Raw genomic sequence first — 21,450 nt, forward strand, 5'->3', positions numbered from 1 at the left:
CCTTCACCCTGTGCCTCACCATCTTGATCGGCCATGTGCTCGCCCTGTTGAACAAAACGCCGTCCCTTGACGGCACTACAGCAAACAACAACAACAACAACCAAGCCTTTCAGTCCCAAACAAGTTGGGGTAGGCTAGATTTGGCGGCACTGCCGATACAAAATAAAGATAGTTGGCGCGCCAAGTAGGTGCAGAGTGCGTGGATCCAACTTACCAGATCGAGATAGCCTCCACAACCATGATTGGCGGTTTTGCGACGAACCAAGATCTTACCCTTGCCGTCTTCTACTTCGTCTCAGAAGGTAGAGGCTTGGTTCTTTGCCACCCCTTTCTGTAAGGGGTAGGCCTTTAGGTTTGAGGGGTTGGACTTCGTCGCCGATGACTTTGGCAAGATGCGTGCCAGGGTCCTTGGGTCGTGCTATGTGGTCTCCACTCGGCCGCCTGGCTCGCCCCTTGAGAATCTATGCCAAAGAGGGGGTAGCCTAACAATGGTTTGACATGAGAAGTCTTCTTAATGAGCCTGTCCTCGACGCTGTTGAAAGTCGCGATGTCCTGTAACTCCCATCATGGAGCAAAGCCCTGCGGGCGCACAACTCGAGGCAATGCGCCTCCACCTCTCCGTTGAGCAGGAGGAAGCACCAGAATGATAAGTTCGCCGCCTGATGCCTCGAACGCCTCCAAGAGCTACGTTACCGTACTCTTTAGGTCAACAACGAGTTCGGTCTCCTGAAGAAGAGTCCTCCTCTTCGCCTCTACGGTCTATAACCTCGTCATGGTTACAATAGCGGCCAACGCAACTGAGATTCTGGAAAGCCTCCCAGGTCATGAGAAGTTGCATCAGATCCGGGTCCAACTCGAGGAAGCCGTCGCCCGGCAGATGGTGATCTTTGAGGCGTGGGCCCCATTGATAACGACAAGTTATAAGACCAAGCACTCAAAGCCCTCTTAAGCTTTTGGATCTTTGGCCCATCATCCCGGAGCCTCAGCGAAGTCAAGATTCGAGTATTTTGGGGACTCGCAAAGGCTTGCCGCCTTGCCCTCATGATGCTACGTTGAGATCAGGAGTTTGACAAGCGTCTGACCTCTGGTCGAGAGGCTAGACCTCCTCATGGCTTCAAGGAGTGAGATAGGCGCACGCGTCCTGATCTTGAGGATCATGGAGGCACCCCGAAGGTCATGAAGCCTACTACTTCCGACTGAAGATGTTCAACCCTCATATTCGAAATGCCAAGTTCTCACATTTTTGGGTCCGTGGGATCAACAAGTACGCAGGTGAGACCCGTTAGACACCTGGCTCGCACTGCCTCCGCATAGCCGGTGCGTATGACTACATGGTTGTCAGGCACCTACCCCTGCAGCTAGCAGAGTTGGCGTGTGCGTGGCTCACCAGCCTCCTTGCGTGTTGTATCTAGAACTAGAATGACTTAAAAAGCTCTTCGTTGAAAACTTTCAGGGCACTCACAACACGCTGAGAACATATTTGTCCTGTAGTTCTGTGTTTAGTGCGAGGGCGAGACGTTCTGAGACATACATCAAGCGCTTCATCCAAGTGAAGAATTTGCTCATCGAGGTGCATGATGCAAAAATTGTCTTGGCCTTCTCCACCAGCCTTTGGTCTCCCTGCCTAACATGCAAGATCTACCATGATCCCCCTCCCCCCCCCCCCCCCCCCCCCCAGTGCGTGAGCTCTTTGATATGGCCAACAAGTACATCATCGGAGAAGAGGCGGTCGTGAGAAAACAGAGGTATGGGAAGGACAAGGGAGGATAGGTCCCCGAGTTGTCCAAAGCCAAAACCCTCAAGTCAAGGGTGCAACGGAGGTCCCAAGAAGGAACAACTGCTGCACGCACAGAAGTGGCGATGAGAGTGAACTGGTCGCCAATGCCGAGAACGCACTAGCACAACGTTCCTTCCAGTAATCTTTGATGGAATCATGGACAAACCTTGTGTTTTCCATGGGACTCGAAGTCTAATCACTAAAACCGGGACTGCACCTTCTTCGACAGGATGGCTAGGGTAGGTTATTCTGAACTCTATAGGAGATGAGCGTGTCGACAGAGTTTTGGCGGGAGGTCGTCACGATGACGGTCTTTGTCCTCAACAGATGTTACACCTAGAGCGTGGAAGGGAAAACTCCATTCTGAGGTGTGGTACAACTAGAAACCATACATGCATGTGTTTGGATGCGGGGCACATTTGAAGATCACCAGGCCAAACCTAAGGAAGCTTGATGACATGAGCACATTTGCAGTGATGCTTGGGTATGAACCTGTAGCATGCACGACCTCGTCAGTAAGTGCTGAATCATCTTAGGCGCAGTGGTCTTCTAGGAGGATTAAGCATGGGACTCAGATGACGGCGTAAGCCATGACAGTTTCGAGAGCTTCATCGTGGAGTACATGGTGCATGGGGGAACGGACAACGGAAACACTGCCATGACAAGTGAAAATGCTGCCACGACAAAGGATCTAGCTTTAGTCGAAAGCACTGCAACAACTCCTACTGGAGTGACTACATCTAGCGACCGATCGATGACATGCCAAACGCTTGTCATGGCAGCGGATTCTGCTGCCATTACAACGACTCCGACTGTACCACCTGACGTCCAACTTGTAACCCTACCGTCAAGGTACACTGACACGCTCGACATGGCCGTTGACCCTAGCGAAAAGCCCATCGCTTCTGCCGCGCCGATCTTCTGGAGGAGGCCATGGAGCACCCCGACCGCTTGAATGATTGTTCCTCTTCGAGGAGCCGAGCACCTTCGACAAAGCAGAACCACATAAAGAGTGTCGCCTCGTCATGCTCTTGGAGATGACGTGCATCGAGGAGAACAACACATGGGCACCGATCTATCTTCCTGCAGGGCATTGTCGTCTAATCGAGCTCAAGTGGGTGTTCATGGTGAAAAAAGCACGTGACCGATGCTGTGGTGAAGCACAAAGCACGACTAGTGGTGCTGATGGACCCCGTGGGGCTCCTTGTCACCGTCACCGCAATTTGAGTGGAAGCTATCATTTGGATGTCAAGTTTGCTTTCCTCATTGGAGAGTTTCGCTTGAAGAAGGCGTTGTATACGTCGCTCAGCCTCCTGGGTGCGCGGGAAGGAGATGAACGCAAGGTGCTTCGCTTGAAGAAGGCGTTGTATGGGCTCCGTCAAGCTCCCCGCGCTTTGAACCTGAAGCTGAACAACACACTCGCGTCGCTTGGCTTCTCTTGCATCTCATTTGAGAGCTCCGTGTACAAGTGGCTCCTTGTAGTCTATGAGACGATCTGATCATCACTGACGAGACACCTACGAAATCAAGTACTTCAACTAGCAGATGAAGGACAGGTTCAAGGTGAGTGATCTGGGATTTTGAGCTACTAGCTCGGCATCGAGGTGTCCAAAAGTGGATCTGACATCACCTTGTCGCAGAGCGCATATGCCAACAAGCTCCTACAAGGCCGGCATGGCGGGGTGTAATCCAATGCACGTTCCCTTGGAGCCCCTCCTGAAATTGAGTAAGATGAGCTCAAATCCGCCGCCGACGTCATCGGAAGCCTACGGTACCTCGTCCACACTAGACCAGACATCGCCTTTGCCATTTGGTACGTGAGCCGCTTGATGGAGGTGCCCTTGGCAGAACACCTTACCACCTTTAAGTACATCCTCTGCTGCATAACCGACAATAGGGGCTCCGGGTGCAGGTACACGGCAGGAGAGACCTGCGCTTGCTCGTGTATAGTGACTCCGCCATGGTGGGCAGTGTCGGATGATATTAAGAGCACCACCGGCGTTCTGTTCGTTCTTGGGAGGGAGCCTGATCACTTGGCAATCACAGAAGCAGAAGGTGATGGCTATATCGTCATGTGAGGCGGAGTACATATTCGCAACAATCGCGGCTTGCCAAGGAGTGGCTGGACCGGCTGCTGCTTGATCTGCTCGAGCACGGCGGCACCGTCGCCACGATTCTCATGGACAACAAGTCCACGATCTAGCTCTTGAAGAACCCGGTCTTCCATGACCGAGCAAGTATATTGAGGTGTGTTTTCATTTCATCCACGAATGCATCGATTCTGGCAAGATCAATGTTGAGTACATCAGAATTGGCGATCAACACGCGGACATCGTCAAGTCCCAGGAGCCACACGACCATATTGGCATGATCAAAGTCAATTTTTTAGATGAACAAGGAGCTTCTCTCCCCGGCTCCATTACCAGAATGAAACCAAACCATGTCTTATACAACTGCCCACTTAGAGGAGCAGTCCAAACATAAAACGAAGAGGAAAAGCTAAAACGACAGCTAAATTTTAGACAGGCACGCAGGCCGGAAGGAAGCAAGCTCAGGTATTCTTTTGACTATATTACTGCAGCAGCAGCAACATCAGTGGGCCTCCTGAGCTTCAAGGGGGGCGCAGACAGCGCCTGCGGCGACCAGCCAGTGGTGAGGACAGAGATGGGCCTGTTCAGAAGGCACTGGTCCGGGGGGTTTCTTCGTCTTGATTGGGGAGTAACATCTGCCTCCATCATCATTGATCTTGAGCTTGGGGATGCCCTCACTTGAGACCCTGAGAATTGCTCTCCAGACCTGTTCAACCGACATCCATGTAGTGCCATTAAAGATCATAGAGTTCCTATTTTTCCTGAACAGCAGATTTCTTGTTCGAAATCCAGTATCTAGCAGCAGAGTCATAGTCATTACCAATGGCAATGTTGAAATAATCACCAACGTATGACCAAAAGATCCTAGCAACAGCACAATCAAAAAACAGGTGAAAGACAGATTAATTCTCTGCACAATGTACACAGTCTAATGGTTTTATGATGTGCCTTTTCCTAAGGTTTTTCCTTGTCATCACTTTGTTGTTGGGTAGCAACCAAAGGAAGATATGGACCCTGGGAGGGACAAAGATCTTCCAAACAGATGGGATATATACTTGAACTCCTCTAAAGTTAATGACATGGTACAGAGAGCTGGAGGAATATTTCCTCTATTTTCTAATTGCCATATCAGAGAGTCAGATTCTTCAGTTAGTCTGATGCTCTTGGCAATTTCCAGCAGTTGATACCAGTATTCCATCAGCTTATCACTAAAATTTCTTCTAAAGGAGAGCTTCAGGGTACTTCCATCCCACACCTCACTGATGCATTTAGTTTGCTCATTGCAAATCAAATACACTGGCCAAAATTGTAGAGCAAGGGGGGAAGTGCCAAACCTAGTATCTTCCCAAAATCTAACTGTATCTCCTCTCTCTACCTTCCACCTATATCCAAATTTAAGAGCTTGAATAATAGATTGAACTCCTTTCCAGAACCTGGATATTTGGGTGTTATGGTTCAGAGAAAATAGATTTGGCCTACTTTGTACATATTTATTATCTATCACAGCTCTCCATGGTTCCCTTCACCCTCATAGTATCTCTTGACCCAAGACCCTAGAAGGCAAAGGTTGATTGATCAAAGTCAATTAAGCGATCACACCTAGATTAGGGATAGTATGTTGAATAAACTAGGTGTAATCCTAGTCTTAGAAGCGCACTGGGCATGGTTTACGTTTCCGTGCCATGGTCCATGACAACCATTTTTGTTAGCGATATTTCAACGTTTTCTGTTTCAGCTCGCTTGAGGACGCGGTGTGTGTGATCCTGAGCGCATGTATAGTCCTGTGCGGCATGTTGTCGGTCGTGGGATGGCACGATACAATAGGAGACCATGCATCACGACACGATATGTTTCCTGCAAGAATAGAAGGAAGGGAGAAACACAACATTAAGTGCGTTGCACGAAAACTCTTTTGTCTTCGTTCTTCGTGTCCGACCGCGTGCGAGAGAGATGAAGCTTTTGGGAGTGTTGACTGTTAGGAAAGCAACTTATGTTTATTGAAGGCCCAAGAGGCATATATATATTACACAAGACTTGAGGTGCAAGGAAAGTAAACATAGACTAATAAGGACTTCTAGACTAATACTAATAGACTAATGAGGACTCCTAGACTAATACTAATACTTCCTAACACCCCCCCTCAAATGCAAAGCGTATGCAATAGCATTGCATTTGAAGAAGTGTAATACTAAAAAACAATGATAATCCAAATCCGCGTCTTGAGAGTGTCGTCGTAGCATGAAGAGTCTTCAAAACTTGTCGAGTCGTCGAAGGAGAGAACGAAGAGATGGCACATCAGAGGTAGACCCTGCATCACTTGAAGATACAAGATAAGTATCAAGAGAAGATGGGTTGTCAAAAGAAGATGGCACATCAAGAGAATAAAACATTGTGCAGAAAATCATAGTCCACGACAACCGTCGGCAAAAGAAGCTTGGCGGATAAGGCACGATGGACGTAGATCGACAATGCAAAAGAAGTCCAGTAAATCCTATAGAAAACAACAAGGCAAATAGGCCACAAAAGTTGCATAGAAAGGATCAGGACCAAAGAAAGGCCGACGGACTAAGGTATGGTGGACTCGCATGGCATGAGAAAACACAAAATATGAACAGATTCGGTGGACGCAGCGAAAAAAAACACATGCTAGATGAAGATGCGATGGCAGAGGAAAAACTAGCGGCAAAGGCAGCGGAAGAAACATGAGGTTTTTTTTTAGGTGATCAAGAAGCGGGCAAGACAAATAGCTGAATCAATCAGGCAGACGAACTGCGAAAACCAGATCCATGGTGTGTCTTGCAGCACCACGTGGCAGGTAGCAGCACCACGTAGCTGGTAGCAGCACCACGTAGCAGCACTCCATCCAACAGCTCCACGAATTGCACATGCGAGTTGGAGCTCTGCTGCAGGCAGCGTGACATCCAGCGAATCAACACGGGTACGGGATCCAGCGGACAGGCCGGGAAGGAGTCCGCTTAGATCGATCTGAGCGGCGGCCGGGAGTAGAAGGAGTAGCAGCGGCTCGGCAAGAGGCACGCAGTGGGGAAGATAGCGATGGCCAGCGAGAGAAAGCAGCGGCGGCGGAATAGAAGATTGAATCAGGAGGACGAGTTGCGGCGCCCGAAAAAATTAACCTAAGCTCTAATACCATGTTAGGAAAGCAACTTATGTTTATTGAAGGCCCAAGAGGCATATATATATTACACAAGACTTGAGGTGCAAGGAAAGTAAACATAGACTAATAAGGACTCCTAGACTAATACTAATAGACTAATGAGGACTTCTAGACTAATACTAATACTTCCTAACTTTGACATCATGGAGAGCTTGATTTGCTTCCTCCACATGGCGAGCCTCTTCTTGGAGATGTGCTGCGCTCTTCTTGTAGGCGATGCTCTTCATGTTGACAACGTTGATAGTCTTCTTGGCGAAGTTGTGGTGCCCAATCCTCTTCGACACATTTTTCATGAGCTTCTCGTTTACAGCGTTCACTGTCGAGTATGGGGTTTTGAGGTCCATTGCCCCTATATGAGGAGGTGGAGTTTGGTTTCTCGATGGGGACGTCGCCGAGCCTAGTTTGAACTAGCGCTAGAAGGTGTCTCGAAAGTATCTGTACTCGCCGTCTTGAAGGTGAAGATGATGAAGACTTGTGGTTGTTGAACGTGACCTGGATTTCTCCATTTGCCCTTTCATTGTGGCATCGAGGTAGTCCTTGTTGCGAGCTTCAGATTCGCGCATCTCTACATGGAAGTCGTCTGTATCCTCTTGGTTGCCGTAGACCGGGCGAGATGTACTGTCCCTATCCATAATGGCACTCAGCAAGGTGAGTAGAGTTGGAAAAGAACAATACCAAATTTACTAGTTTTCGATGTTGGTGAAGGATCAAGTGATCTCACAATTGACAGTGTGAAATGAGTGCACTTGGTAATGAACCTTGTCCAACCTCACACCTACACACAAAGGCTTATAGTGGAGCCTAGTAGGGGTTAGTGGCAGGACTCAAGCAATTTGAAGTTCAAAATGTTGTAAAAGTTGGAAGCGAACCACAGTGAACTCAAAATGCTATGCAAGTGACTACAAATGTAAGGATAGAGGTATTTTGGGGATTCGGAGACCTTGTATTCATCTGGAAATTCCGTAAGTACCGGGAAACTGGCCACGGAAAGGGCTTCGTGTCCATACGCTGGGCCCGACTTTGGATTTCGGGGCCCGTGGGGTCCATAGGCCCTTGACTAAAGGTTGACCTTCGGGGCCCTCTGGTCTATAGAACTAGATCCCGTCAGCTCTGGGCGCATTGTCATTCTCCTGGCTCCACTTGGGGGCACCTTACTTGATCCTTTCCTCTAGGGCAGTGGACCCAATTGTGCTGGTTTGGATCCTGGTGGGCCCGGACAGTCGAATAGTTGGATGAAAGCTTAGAGTGAGAACCCCCATAAACCGATGATTGCATCAATTGGAGATAGGACGTGGATCAATTATAGCACAACAATCTAACTCTGTATTAACTACATGTAACCTCAGAGCCATACAATAAAATAGCAGAACATGACTAATCATAGCAAACATTCTTCAGAGCAACATGATCCACAGGACAACACCATGTTATCACAACAGTCTTAAATGCACCTAACTTTATCAGACCTAACAGGGATCGATATTTTTTCGAGAAAATGCAAAAGGATCTTTGCTTTCATTTCATTGAAAAGGTGGGAGAGTACAAACCTCCTAGGAGGTAAATAGTGGTTCTTTAACATTCATATATGACATCTCCAAACCAGGGAGTAGTTTGGGCGATGCCCATGCAGATGCAAGGAAGATACTGAGAGTTGAAGTTGAATTGATTTTTTACTGTGGAATGGAAGAAATTTTTATCTGTACTGTTATACTGTATTAGGATTCGCCTTTCTTTCTTTCTTCTCACTTGGACTTTTGGATTGAACACCTGATACATTCAATCTGCAAGAAAGATGTTTCATCTTTTTTACTGAGCTCATAACATTATCAGGTCAAATGTATATATCTTAATCCTGGTTAGCAACAATAAAAGATTGCCGCTACCAGGTCCCAAGTTGTACTTGCTGGTTTTGCTATGAGTGGCCTTGATAATTTTGAAATATTTGGTTCCTTGTCCTTACCTGAAATTCGTAATGTCTTTCTGATTCAGTGCCTTTTGCATGTAAAAAGTGTATTTAACGGTTTAACCATTCGATTAAGGAGGCCTATTTATTATCCTCTGTTACAAGAGGCAAAAATGCTTTTCCCTTTTTACTTGCACCATGCACCACACTTGGCAATGTTTAAACACATCTATTCACCATTTTTAACAATTTACTTAGAAAAATCACAAGCTGATATATCACTACAACTATCACCTAGCTAGCTGAAGCAGTTTAACAACATTTGAACATGCGTATCGAGTTTGTTGAGATAATTTGATTCGTTCAAGCCAGGGGCAAATTAGGCATTTCATAGGTGCTATTTCTCGTACCAACACGTGGAGTTAATTTAGTGACTGTTTTCTAGCGAATTCTGGTATTTCTGTATTGGTACTTGGCAAATTGTGTTTTTCAGAGTGTCTGGGCAATTTATGTAACATCACACTGTCCAGGTGCAAATTTGCATAAATATTATCCACGCGGTGTTTTTTTTTGTCTGCGCATGTATTTTTGTTATGATAAATTAACGGTATGGTTTTTTAATCCACGGTGGTCGATCTTGTTAAATAAGAATTTAATTTGTATTGATTGTTGACAGCATACCATGTTAAATATTAAACATTAACCATGTTCTATTTTTGTTGATGCAGATAATAGAACAACTTACATACTCGGGTGAGATCCTGACTGTTCTTGTTCATTTTGCAGATGCTAAAAATGGCGAACTGTCCATACAGGAAAATATTTTAGCTGCTTCCTGTGCAGGGATTGCAACAGCTGTTGCAACTAATCCTTTATGGGTTGTGAAGACTAGACTACAAGTATGTATACTACATTAAGTTACGCTTGTCTTTATTTCAGAAGGCCGAATTTATTTTTGTAACTGAGGCGCATATAAATTCTATAGATTTATTATTGTGTTGCTATTTGCTTTCAAACTTGTATGTTATATACTCCCACCTTTTGGGTTTAGAAGGCCTCTTACCAGAATCATATATGTTGCTAATACAAATTCCACTATCCCTGCCATCCTCTCCCCACATTACTCACTAGACCATTTACTCATTGGTTGATGTCTACAGTTTAATACGAACACTAAGTGTGCTATGAGTAGTGCTACATGTCCAATGATTTCTCATTGGATCCTTGTCCGACCGTAGCCAATCACCAAGGCATCACATCGCTACTTGAAAAACAAGCATAGGATCACGTTGTCGTACACTTATTGCGCAAAACAGTTCCTTTGTGCTGTTGGACGTGGATGAACACAGTTAAATGGGGGAAATTAGGTGGGAGATTATAGAGAGCATTTTAGAGTGTGGTTAATAAAAAAGATTGATATGTTAATGACTATCTTGGTATGTGTTTTCTTTGTGAGAGGCCTTGTAAACCCAAAAGGATGGAGTATGGTATCACTAAGATCATGCAAGACTGATTTTACACCTTGGCTTGCATTAGTACTTTTTTAGCGTAAATGATTCTTGTATCAATGTGTTGATCAAGGTGCATAATTGTCTAACAACTAACTCAAGTAAATCCTAGCATTACATGGTGATGGTGCTTGATGGTGCTAATTAGTCTTTTATGGAAGGAAAGCATTAGGGGGCCTATGGTTATGGAGTTGAATTTTAAGAACGCGGAATCACAACAATTTTTGAAAGAATTTTGATTTGAGCCGATGACTTAATGGAAACAGCAGAATGATTACACCTTGTGAGAGGTTTGCATAAAAAAACTGTGAAATATATACAAGCTACAATTTTTTCCACCAAATTTGAAAATCACATGTTATATTAGTCAGGAGTACATCTTTCTCTACTCAAGGAGGGAAGTTTAACCGAGTTAATCTCATGTCATGGCGTGAAATGGGTTTCCCCAGACACGATATTTAGCAAGGGGCATATATGGTGAACACAAATTTGAGTTGTAAAACCTGATATTTTCGTTTACCAAACCAGAAGAGAACACAACATACATCCATAACACAACTAAGGATGTTGACCAATCTAGCAAAGATCAACTGTATTACTTGGATGCTTATTATTGAAACTAAGGAAGTGTTTGGTTAGGGCATTGTTAACACAAATGATATTGTAATGAGGTTACAGCGTGTTGTGTCTCTAATGGGACTATTGCTCATTTTGTTTGGTGACAAGGCAAGCAATCAAAGAGGTGAGAATGGCACTTTAAGGGGTGTCAATATGTGATTGTCCTGCTCTGTTCCTGAGATAACCGAGAGCTGAGAAGGGTCGCATGTGTGACGAGCCATGCATAGTCAAACGATCTCCAACGACACACACTGTCGGAGGCAAGATTATCAGCGGTGGCCGGCGTGGCAATAGTGGCACGACGTATGTAGAGAGTGGAGTGCTAGTGATCAACCAAATCGGGCGATGGCCAACACCGAAACTGCTTGACGAATGACTGTGTACCCCGGTTGGCATCGCTGTGAAAGATATGTCGAGCAAGCTGAGAAAAAGGGGAACAAGAGTGACAGTTGCATGTACCGGGGTACACCAACGGGCCGGAAGTCAGCCCCACCTGGTCAACATTGGTCCATCAGGCCATGATGCGGCCCATGCCTGCTTTATGACCGATGGTCCCCTCATGGCGTGGCTATCTACTAGGCGATCAAGCAAGGCTATCTCGGAGATCATGGGGTATCTCCACCCGGTCGTAATCAACATGGACTCGCGTAAACCCTAAGCGTTGTCCCCTATATAAGTGAGGCCTAGGGCTAGACTACACACATCTAATCTAGTCTCGATACACCTATGTGATCATTGCGATCTCACCATTGTACTCCAAACCTCATTAGAGGCATATACACCATCAATCAATCTAGCAGGAGTGTAGGGCATTACCTCCACCATCAGAGCGTGAACCTGGGTAATTGCTTCATGTGCACTCTCAGCTAACCTTCCATCCTGCGCTTCCATCCTGGATTGGCAGCTCAACGATGGAATGGTTTATCTCACCCTTGTTCGGAAACCCCTTGTGGTCGTGAATCTGGATGACAACATTGACCTCGAGCTGAATCACTCGACGAATTGTCAACTGAGCCGCGCAACCGACCGGTGATCACCTCTGAGCTGCACACAAACACCAATTCTTTTTGGCCCAACCACAATCGACCTGCAGCTCAAACTTGTCAGGTCACCCATCGAGTTGTGGATCACGGGGCGGAGCAAAGGCTGGCTTGGCTTAGGGTGGAAGTCTGCCGTCATTCGATCCGACCCTCATGCTTCATGATCGACTCTTAAGTCGGTTGATGCATGGGATACCATCCAAGCCCTTCGCGTTGGCAGAGCACCACAGTACCGGCGGGACCTAGAGGTCCTTAGCCTGATTCGCTTAAGTTGGGCGGCATCCATCAACCCACCATGCTTCATCCAAGACGTCCTTGAGCACCCTTTCTCACCGAAATTCCAGGTGCGGAGCATCGACAAATATATGGGCGACTTCAAGTAAGAAAACTGGCTGTCCGACTACCTCAGAGGCGTCTAACCAAGCCAGAGGAGACGGACTGAACGCACTTCGCTACGACCCTAGGAAAACTGCCTGTCCGACTATCTCACAGGTGTCTAACCAAGCCAGAGGAGACAAACTGAACGCACTTCGCTACTTCCCTAGCCAATTTGATCTATGAGTAGCAAGATTTCTAGGATGCCTTCATGACAAATTTTGAAGGCATCTACCAGACGTTGGGCAGTGCCTATGACCACATGAATTGCGTTCAGGAGCCCGAAGATATGATCCACCGGTTCATCTCACGGTGGCTCAACATGAGAAACTCTTTGGACAATGTTTCCAATGAGCAGGCTATGACCTTCAAATTCAGGGCTAGGAAGACTATGTGCGAGTTGGCCGGCAACGAGTCATGCCAACGACTAGGCGGCCGTCAAAGAGTCTGTGCGAGCTGGCAGGAAAAATTGGACCAGCCAGGACAACTCCTGGCACAACCAAAATCGCTAGTGCAAGGACGTTGAGTCGGATTCTGACCTTGTTGCTGTGGTCGAGTACAACACCCCGATATAAAGAAGACGGCCCCGGAGAAAAGTAGTGGCATGTATGGCCACGGAAGGGGAAAATCCCAAGGAAAACCTATGATGAGATAATGGTTGGTCCTTGCAGCTACCACACCTACCTGGGCTACGAGGAGACACACATGAGCCGACAAGGCAACTTCAACGACCAGTTGGCCGCCGAAAAAGCCAACAAGCCGAAACCAGGCGACGATTACGTCAAGAACGGTGACCCAAGGGTGGGATTCGTCCCGAGATGGTCTTCCCCAAGACATAAAGAAGGTTAATGGGGTCTTTCGTGGCCTCGAATCCCAGCGGGTCCAAAAGGCGAGGTCAACATGCTAGTGCCCGGCTTGCCTCAGTACCTTAACTGGTCCGTCTAGGCGATTTTGTTGGACCAGTCCAACCACCTGAACTATATATTCCCCACCTAGGGACATCCGCGGTGCTCAGGGGTTGCCAGCTGTCCAAGGTCGTGATGGACGATGACATCAACATATTCTATATCGACACACTGGAAAAGTGGCCATATCTCACGCCTGCGGCCAACCTCCATACATTTCCACGGCATCATGCTGGAGAAGTGTGCCCAACCATTGGGACATATCTTGGAGGTTATTTTTGGCACTCCCTAAAACTTCCTAGCCGTGACACTATCTTTTGAGGTCACCCCTTTTAGGGGTGCCTATCGAGAAGGTCAAGCCGATATCTGATTCCCAACCATGCCTTGACATACCAGCACATCATGCAGAAGTGCCTCGACTATTAGATCAACGGTCGAGGACATAACGACGTGGTGGTCAAGTCAAGGTTGGAAGATAGCCACCCGTCCGACCTGTGCCAACTCCAGATGCAACTAACCCCGGGCAAATGCATGTTCGAGATTCCTTCAGGCAAGCTGCTCGGCTTTATCGTCTCCCACTGCGACATCAAGGCCAAACCCCGGCAAAATAGCGACGATCTCCAAGCTCGGCAAACGCAAGAAGCCTAGGGACGTCTAGAAGCTGGCAGGCTGCAACCCTAAGCCGCTTCATATCCCGACTCGATGAAAAGGCCTTCTCGCTATAGAGGCTCCTTCAGAATCCGGACTAATTCGTCTAGATAGATGAGGCCAGTCGGTGTTGTGAAGCAACCCAATTTTGGCCGCCCTGAAAGCTGTCGAATCCATGCTTTTATATATCTGTGCAACTACATAGATTGTAAGCGTGGTCCTCGTGGTTTTAATGCAAGTAGGAAGGCCGATCTTAGAAGGTCGAACACCGGATGTATTACCTCATTGAGGTGTTGTCCCCATCGAAGTCTCGCTACACTCACTATCAAAAGTCACCTATGGGGTGTTCATGGCGTCTTGGAAGCTGCTACACTACCTCCTTGCTCACCTTTGACCACTGTGATCAGCCACACACCCCTGGCCCATGGTCCGGGTCACCAAGTGTGCATCAAGCTCCTTCCCTTCAAATTCCTTGTTAAGTGGACCAAGTCCCAGAATCATTCCATGTAGGTCGACCTCAAGCATTGGTTCTTGGACGGATCCATGATGCTCCCGAGGTCTGGGCTTGGCCTGGAAACTTTTTATTTTTTTGACAAATTTTAACCCCAACTCCGCCTATGTTTTCTCAACATAGCTGGTCCCAAGCTCGGGTAAAGGAGGGTTGTGATAAGGCTTGGTGAGCCAACGTCAAAACCCAACCACTCTTATGGAGATGAAACCCAAAAGATTTTCGTTGGGGCGTAACCTCTCAGCGACACGCCACATCGGAACCCGGATGTGGTGTCAAATGAGCAAGGGTCGGGCCGTCACCCCCCAGGTGGCGCGCCGTATCGTGATCTAGATACGGTGGCAAGTGAGCAAGGACCGGATCGTCGCATCCTTAGTGGCGCACTACATCGGCGCCCGGCTGTAGTGGAAAATGAGCAAGGGTCTTCGCATTTGACTCGACGAGTGCGAAGGGTAATGAAGCTAGCCGAGCCTAGGAGAATTCGCTTAGGTAGCTGGAACGTAGGGTCTCTGACAGCTAAGCTTCGGTAGGTAGTTGATACAACGACGAGGAGAGGTGTTGATATCCTTTGCGTCCAAGAGACCAAATGGAGGGGACAAAAGGCGAAGGAGGTGGAGGGTACCAGCTTGAAGCTGTGGTACACGGGGACGGTTGCAAACAGAAATGGAGTAGGCATCTTGATCGGCAAGAGCCTCAAGAATGGAGTGGTAGACGTCAAGAGACGTGGGGACCGGATTATCCTGGTCAAGTTGGTAGTTCGGGACTTAGTTCTTAACGTTATCAACGTTTATGCCCCGCAAGTAGGCCACAATGAGAACACCAAGAGGGAGTTCTGGGAAGGCCTGGAGGACATGGTTAGGAGTGTACCGATTGGCGAGAGGCTCTTCATAGGAGGAGACCTCAATGGCCACGTGGGCACATCTAACACGGGTTTTGAAGGAGTGCATGGGGGATTTGGCTATGGCATCAGGAATCAGGGAGAAGATGTCTTAAGCTTTGCGCTAGACTACGACATGATCGTAGCTAACACCCTCTTTAAGAAGAGAGAATCACATCTAGTGACTTACAGTAGTGGTCAACACTCTAGCCAGATTGATTTCATCCTCTCGAGAAGAGAAGACATGCGTGTGTGCGTGCCTAGACTGTAAGGTGATACTCGGAGAGTGTTGTGCCTCGACATAAGTTTGCGGTTGCCGACTTTCGCTTTCGGATTCGTGTCCAGCGGGACAAGCATGCCAAAGTCGCTAGAACGAAGTGGTGGAAGCTGGGGGAGGTAGCTCAGGCATTCAAGGAGAGGGTCATTAAGGAGGGCCCTTGGGAGTAAGGAGGTGATGCAGACAACATGTGGATGAAGATGGCGACTTGCACTCATAAGGTGTCCTCAGAGGAGTTTGGTGTGTCCAAGGGAAGTAGAAGAGAAGCTGAAGATACCAGGTGGTGGAACGATGAGGTCCAGAAGGCAATTAAGGAGAAGAAAGATTGTTTCAGATGCCTATATCTTGATAGGAGTGCAGACAACATAGAGAAGTACAAGATGACAAAGAAGGCCGCAAAGCGAGCTGTGAGTGAAGGGGTTGGGCGTACGAGGACCTCTACCAGCGGTTAGACACGAAGGAAGGCGAAAGGAGTGCAGACAACATAGAGAAGTACAAGATGACAAAGAAGGCCGCAAAGCGAGCTGTGAGTGAAGCAAGGGGTCGGGCGTATGAGGACCTCTACCAGCGGTTAGACACGAAGGAAGGCGAAAGGGACATCTATAAGATGGCCAAGATCTGAGAGAGGAAGACGAGGGATGTTGACCAAATCAAGTGCATCAAGGACGGAGCAGATCAACTCCTGGTGAAGAACGAGGAGATTAAGCATAGATGGCGGGAGTACTTTGACAAGCTGTTCAATGGGGAGAGTGAGAGCTCAACCATTGAATTGGATGACTCCTTTGATGATACTAGCAGGCGTTTAGTGCTGCGAATCCAGGAGTCGAAGGTCAAGGAGGCTTTAAAGAGGATGAAAGGAGGCAAGGCGATGGGCCCTGATTGTATTCCCATTAAGGTGTGGAGAGGCCCCGTGGACATAGCGATAGTATAGCTAACCAAACTTTTCAACCTCATTTGTTGGGCAAACAAGATGCCAGAAGAATGAAGACGGAGTATGTTAGTACCAATCTTCAAGAACAAGGGGGATGTTCAGAGTTGTACTAATTACCGTGGAGTTAAACTGATGAGCCATACAATGAAGCTATGGGAGAGAGTCATTGAGCACCGCTTAAGAAGAATGACAAGCGTGACCAAAAATCAGTTTGGTTTCATGCCTGGGAGGTCGACCATGGAAGCCATTTTCTTGGTACGACAACTTATGGAGAGATATAGGGAGCAAAAAAAGGACATGTATATGTTGTTCATTGACTTGGATAAGGCCTATGATAAGATACTGCGGAATGTTTTGTGGTGGGCCTTGGAGAAACACAAAGTCCCAGCAAAGTACATTACCCTCATCAAGGATATGTACGATAATGTTGTGACAAGTGTTCGAGCAAGTGCAACACTGATGACTTCCCGCTTAAGATAGGACTGCATCAGGGGTCAACTTTGAGCCCTTATTTTTTTACCTTGGTGATGGATGAGGTCACAAGGGATACACAGAGATATCCCATGGTGTATGCTCTTGTGGACGACGTGGTGCTAGTCGATGATAGTTGGACGAGGTCAACGGGAAGTTGGAGTTATGGAGAGAGACCTTGGAATTGAAAGTTTTTAGACTTAGTAGGACTAAAACCGGGTACATGAGGTGCACTTTCAGTACTACTAGGCATGAGGAGGAAGATGTTAGCCTTGAACCTTGATGGGCAGGTGGTGCCTCACAAGGACACCTTTCGATATTTGGGGTCAATGTTGCAGAAGGATGGGGATATCGATGAAGATGTGAACCTTCGATTTAAAGCCGGATGGATGAAGTGGCGCCAACCTTCTAGCATTCTTTGTGACAAGAGAGTGCCACAAAAACTAAAAGGCAAGTTCTATAGGATGGCGGTTCGACCCGTAATGTTGAGATGGATGTGTGGCCACACAAGGAAGGGCCGAATCCGGAATGATGATATACGGGATAGAGTTGGGGTAGCGCCGATTGAAGAGAAGCTTGTCCAACATCGTCTGTGATGGTTTGGGCATATTCAACGCAGGCCTCCAGAAGCCCCAGTGCATAGCGGACGGCTAAAGAGTGCTAATAATGTCAAAAGAGGTCGGGGTAGACCAAACTTGACATGGGAAGAGTCCGTAAAGAGAGATCTGAAAGATTGGAGCATCACCAAAGAACTAGCCATAGAGAGGGCTGCGTGGAAGCGTGCTATCCATGTGCCAGAACCATGAGTTGGTCGTGAGATCTTATGGGTTTCTTCTCTAGCCTACCCAACTTGTTTGTTACTAAATGCTTTGTTGTTGTTGTTGTTGGACAAATTTTAACCCCAATGGTCCTGAATATCTATTTTCCTTTTTTTTATCTTTGGCAAAATGTTTTGGAACTTCCCAGATTGAATATCATGCGGACCAGTCAATGTGGAAACTGGCTGGGAGGACTTGGGCAGTAAATGGTCAAAACCAGTCAAAACTGTATGAAACCGTTTCAGGGTTGTTTTTTGAACGGTTTTGAAACTTTGAGATTGTAAAGTAGACATTTGATGTTTGGGGTTATATCTTTAGACTTTGGTGATAATTCAGAGTTGTAATATGGACTTCTCTCCAATTTAATTGAATGTTTATCGTTAACAACTGAAATAAAGTCAAAATATCTTTGGACCTGATCATTTATAAGGAGTCATACATGAACTTTCTGTTGTTGCTTAATTTTGTTGCAGTCTTGCATTTATGTGGTACATTGAATGAATGCAACAACTATATTACTCTGTTTCCTCTTGAAGACACAAGGGATGAGGCCTGGTGTTGTGCCTTATACGAGCATCTTATCCGCGTTACGTAGGATTGCAGCAGAAGAAGGTCTCCGTGGATTGTACAGGTAGGCTGCATTTTGACTATAAAGCTCAATATTTTTTACTTTTTGCTGTGTCCTTGATTGTTTCTTCCATGACAACAGTGGTCTTCTTCCTTCTTTAGCTGGGGTTACTCATGTAGCCATCCAGTTCCCAGTATACGAGAAGGCGAAGCTGTACATTGCAAAAAGAGGTAATAAGATATCTTGTACAATGAAAGGTGAGACGAATCTGGGCAAGAGATTGACTGAAAAGTGCATGTGTTTTCCAGACAATACTACAGTTGATAAGCTTGGCCCTGGTCAGTTAGCAATTTGTTCCTCAGGATCCAAAATAACAGCCTCGCTCATAACATACCCTCATGAGGTATGTTTATCGACCCTCCCTGTTTGATAGTATACTTCCGTCAGCAAAATGCTTATCATTTGCTGTGTACATGCTTCTCCTTCTATGGTAGTACCAGCGCACAGTGTAGTTTGCAACTTCTGCCAGACCTGCTTGTGTCCCCATTATGGAATAGCAAATCATGAGTTCAACAACTGACGAGTTCTTTACTTCTCACTGGGATAACTGAATGGAGCAATTGTTAATGCCTACTAAAAATGAGGAGTCTATTTTCAAATGAAATACATAAACTTATGAAATGAGAGGCTAAAGAAATATTTTATCCATTACAAATGTAAGGTGTATTTTTGGCAAGACAAGGATTTGACCAAGAGTTAGTCTGTTAATATGTGGTTTATGTGTACAAAGTCAGAATCAGGATACTTTGGACAACATATCTAGTGACACCAATTCCATGCCTTAATAAACAAAATAGGCCCTGACATGGATGGAGTATGATATATCTGATCTCCTTTAGGAGTTAAATCAGAGAAAGAAAACAGAGAGATGTGTTTAATTTATCAAGAAATAATCACCTTTTTTTGGCACATCAAAAGGCCCTTTTGTATTATTGTAATTTTCAATCATTGGTTTACACGCAGGTTGTAAGATCTAAGTTGCAAGAACAAGGCCGTGTTCCCCATGGTGCTATACGGTATATAGGTGTAACGGACTGTATAAAGCAAGTGTTACAGAAGGAGGGGATTGCTGGATTCTACCGAGGTTGTGCTACAAATTTGTTGCGAACAACGCCGAACGCTGTCATTACTTTCACTAGTTATGAGATGATCAATCGACTCATGCACAAGCTCCTGCCCTCCTAATTGAAAGGTGGAACTTTATTGCGGTCCCTCCGCCTTATTTTGTCTTTTAGGGCTTGTTAAGTTGTGCCCTCAGCAGAACCCCCCTACTTGGTGTCGTGCTACCTTGTGTGTGTGTATGTGTCTGGATTTGGTCTTATGTTTGTATTCTTGGTATGATGGTTTGCTTTATATATATAAAGCGGGGTGAAAGATTTTCTCGGCAAAGGTGGAACAAACAAATCTTCAATGTGCTTGCAATGCTTAATCATAAGTTCTGGCTGTAATGGTTTGTTATCGTGGTTGCATTGCCATTTGTCCATTATTGAAGAAAAGATATCTGTTAATGACAGATTTTGGTGAAAGTAGACAGATCTAGAGGTTTGTGTTTTGCCGTGACGGAGAAGCCCTATTCATTTAAATTAATTCTGCATAGTTGTTAGGAGCAAATCGTTGTCTACAGAACGTTGGCATGCTTTTAGAAAAGGACTGATAACATCCGATCGCTCTGTTTCTAACTTCAGATCCAAACGATCCCTTCCTTGCTATGATTCCTTCCGTACATTGTTACCAAACCAATTGCTCTTGCTTTTGCATCGTTAATAGGTAAAAAGGCTAAGGTATTTGAAAACATTTAGCACAGATAACTGCCATGACAACGACTCCAAGAAGAGGACGACACCCTTGGGTGTCGCTGCTACCAACAGAAAATGCATGGATTTCGCTCTGGCCAGAGTCTGTGCGATCCCAATCCATTGAAGTACGAATCGGCAAAGAAGTCGGGCATAGGTGTGAACCACGACCATAGGCATGGGAGTGATGCTGGAAGCGTAAGCAAGGAAGCGGCGGACGGGGCACATAGGTGGGTGGCTAGACGGAATGAGAAGCAATGCAGGGTGTGATGGTGGCCGCGGCTCGAGCGAGCCAGGATCTGGAGGGTAGCACAATTTTGGGTCGCCGGCACCGAAACCGAAAGGACGTCGATGGGCCCAAGAAATTAGAAGGGGGCGTAGGTCCCGGAGTACGCCAGAATTAAAGATGTGTCGGGGTGGACGGCCAACCAAAGCACCAGCAGGGTGGGGGTGCGGACGTGCCAGCAAACCAAGGGAGCTGGAAGGAGCATAGCTCCCGGGGCACGTCGGGCCCGAAGCTAGCCCAGTCGATCGTGGACGCAGGAGGGATCATGGTTTCACGTTCCCCAGGCAACACTTGCCCCTGCCGTGGTGGGGTGGTGATGGTGACCACATGCATAGCCAAATCCTGACCGTGCCTCCAAGGTCGCCGTCCAAGGGAGGGCCGATCCGAAGCTCGTGAGCGAGCGTGGGGGAAGAGGAGCCGCACCACAGACGACGCGCGGGGCCGTCGGATGAGCCGCAACGAGCTAGGAAACGTCGCAGCTGGCCGCAGGCGAAGATCCAAATCCCGACAGAGGGAGGGTCACAATCGCATGGGGGCACTCGCATGGGGGCACGAGGAGGAAGCCGTTGGACCAGCCATCGTTCGCGGGACGGGGTGGGGTGCTGGACGCGACGCCACGGGAGGGGCTGGTCGTGACGTGCGTCAAATCTACCATGGGGAAGCTCCCAGGAAGGGGAAAAGGTGCAATGCGTCAGGTCCGCCTTGCCGTCGCCATCCCGGGGTCCGACGCGACTTCGCTAGCCGACCCTCCGACGGCGGCGATGCGGGAGAGGATGGCGTGGAGGTGGCTTGCTGGGCGGTGGCTAGGGTTCCCTCGTGCCG

At 47.2% G+C, this 21,450-nt stretch overlaps 1 protein-coding gene across 2 annotated transcripts in view; it reads left to right on the forward strand.

Moving 5' to 3' along the window:
• Positions 1-19,938, forward strand: part of LOC123443621 (nicotinamide adenine dinucleotide transporter 2, mitochondrial-like) — a 54,835-nt gene extending 34,897 nt beyond the window's left edge. For both annotated transcript variants that reach the window (XM_045120093.1, XM_045120094.1), the window contains exons 5-9: positions 9,732-9,844; positions 18,458-18,552; positions 18,631-18,719; positions 18,798-18,892; positions 19,513-19,938. In XM_045120093.1, coding sequence (XP_044976028.1) covers positions 9,732-9,844; positions 18,458-18,552; positions 18,631-18,719; positions 18,798-18,892; positions 19,513-19,734 — 614 coding nt within the window. In that variant the 3' untranslated portion in view covers positions 19,735-19,938. The remainder of the gene's footprint in view (positions 1-9,731; positions 9,845-18,457; positions 18,553-18,630; positions 18,720-18,797; positions 18,893-19,512) is intronic.
• Positions 19,939-21,450: the final 1,512 nt, after the last annotated feature.

Source organism: Hordeum vulgare, chromosome 3H, assembly GCF_904849725.1.
Source record: "Hordeum vulgare subsp. vulgare chromosome 3H, MorexV3_pseudomolecules_assembly, whole genome shotgun sequence".
NCBI lineage: Eukaryota > Viridiplantae > Streptophyta > Magnoliopsida > Poales > Poaceae > Hordeum > Hordeum vulgare.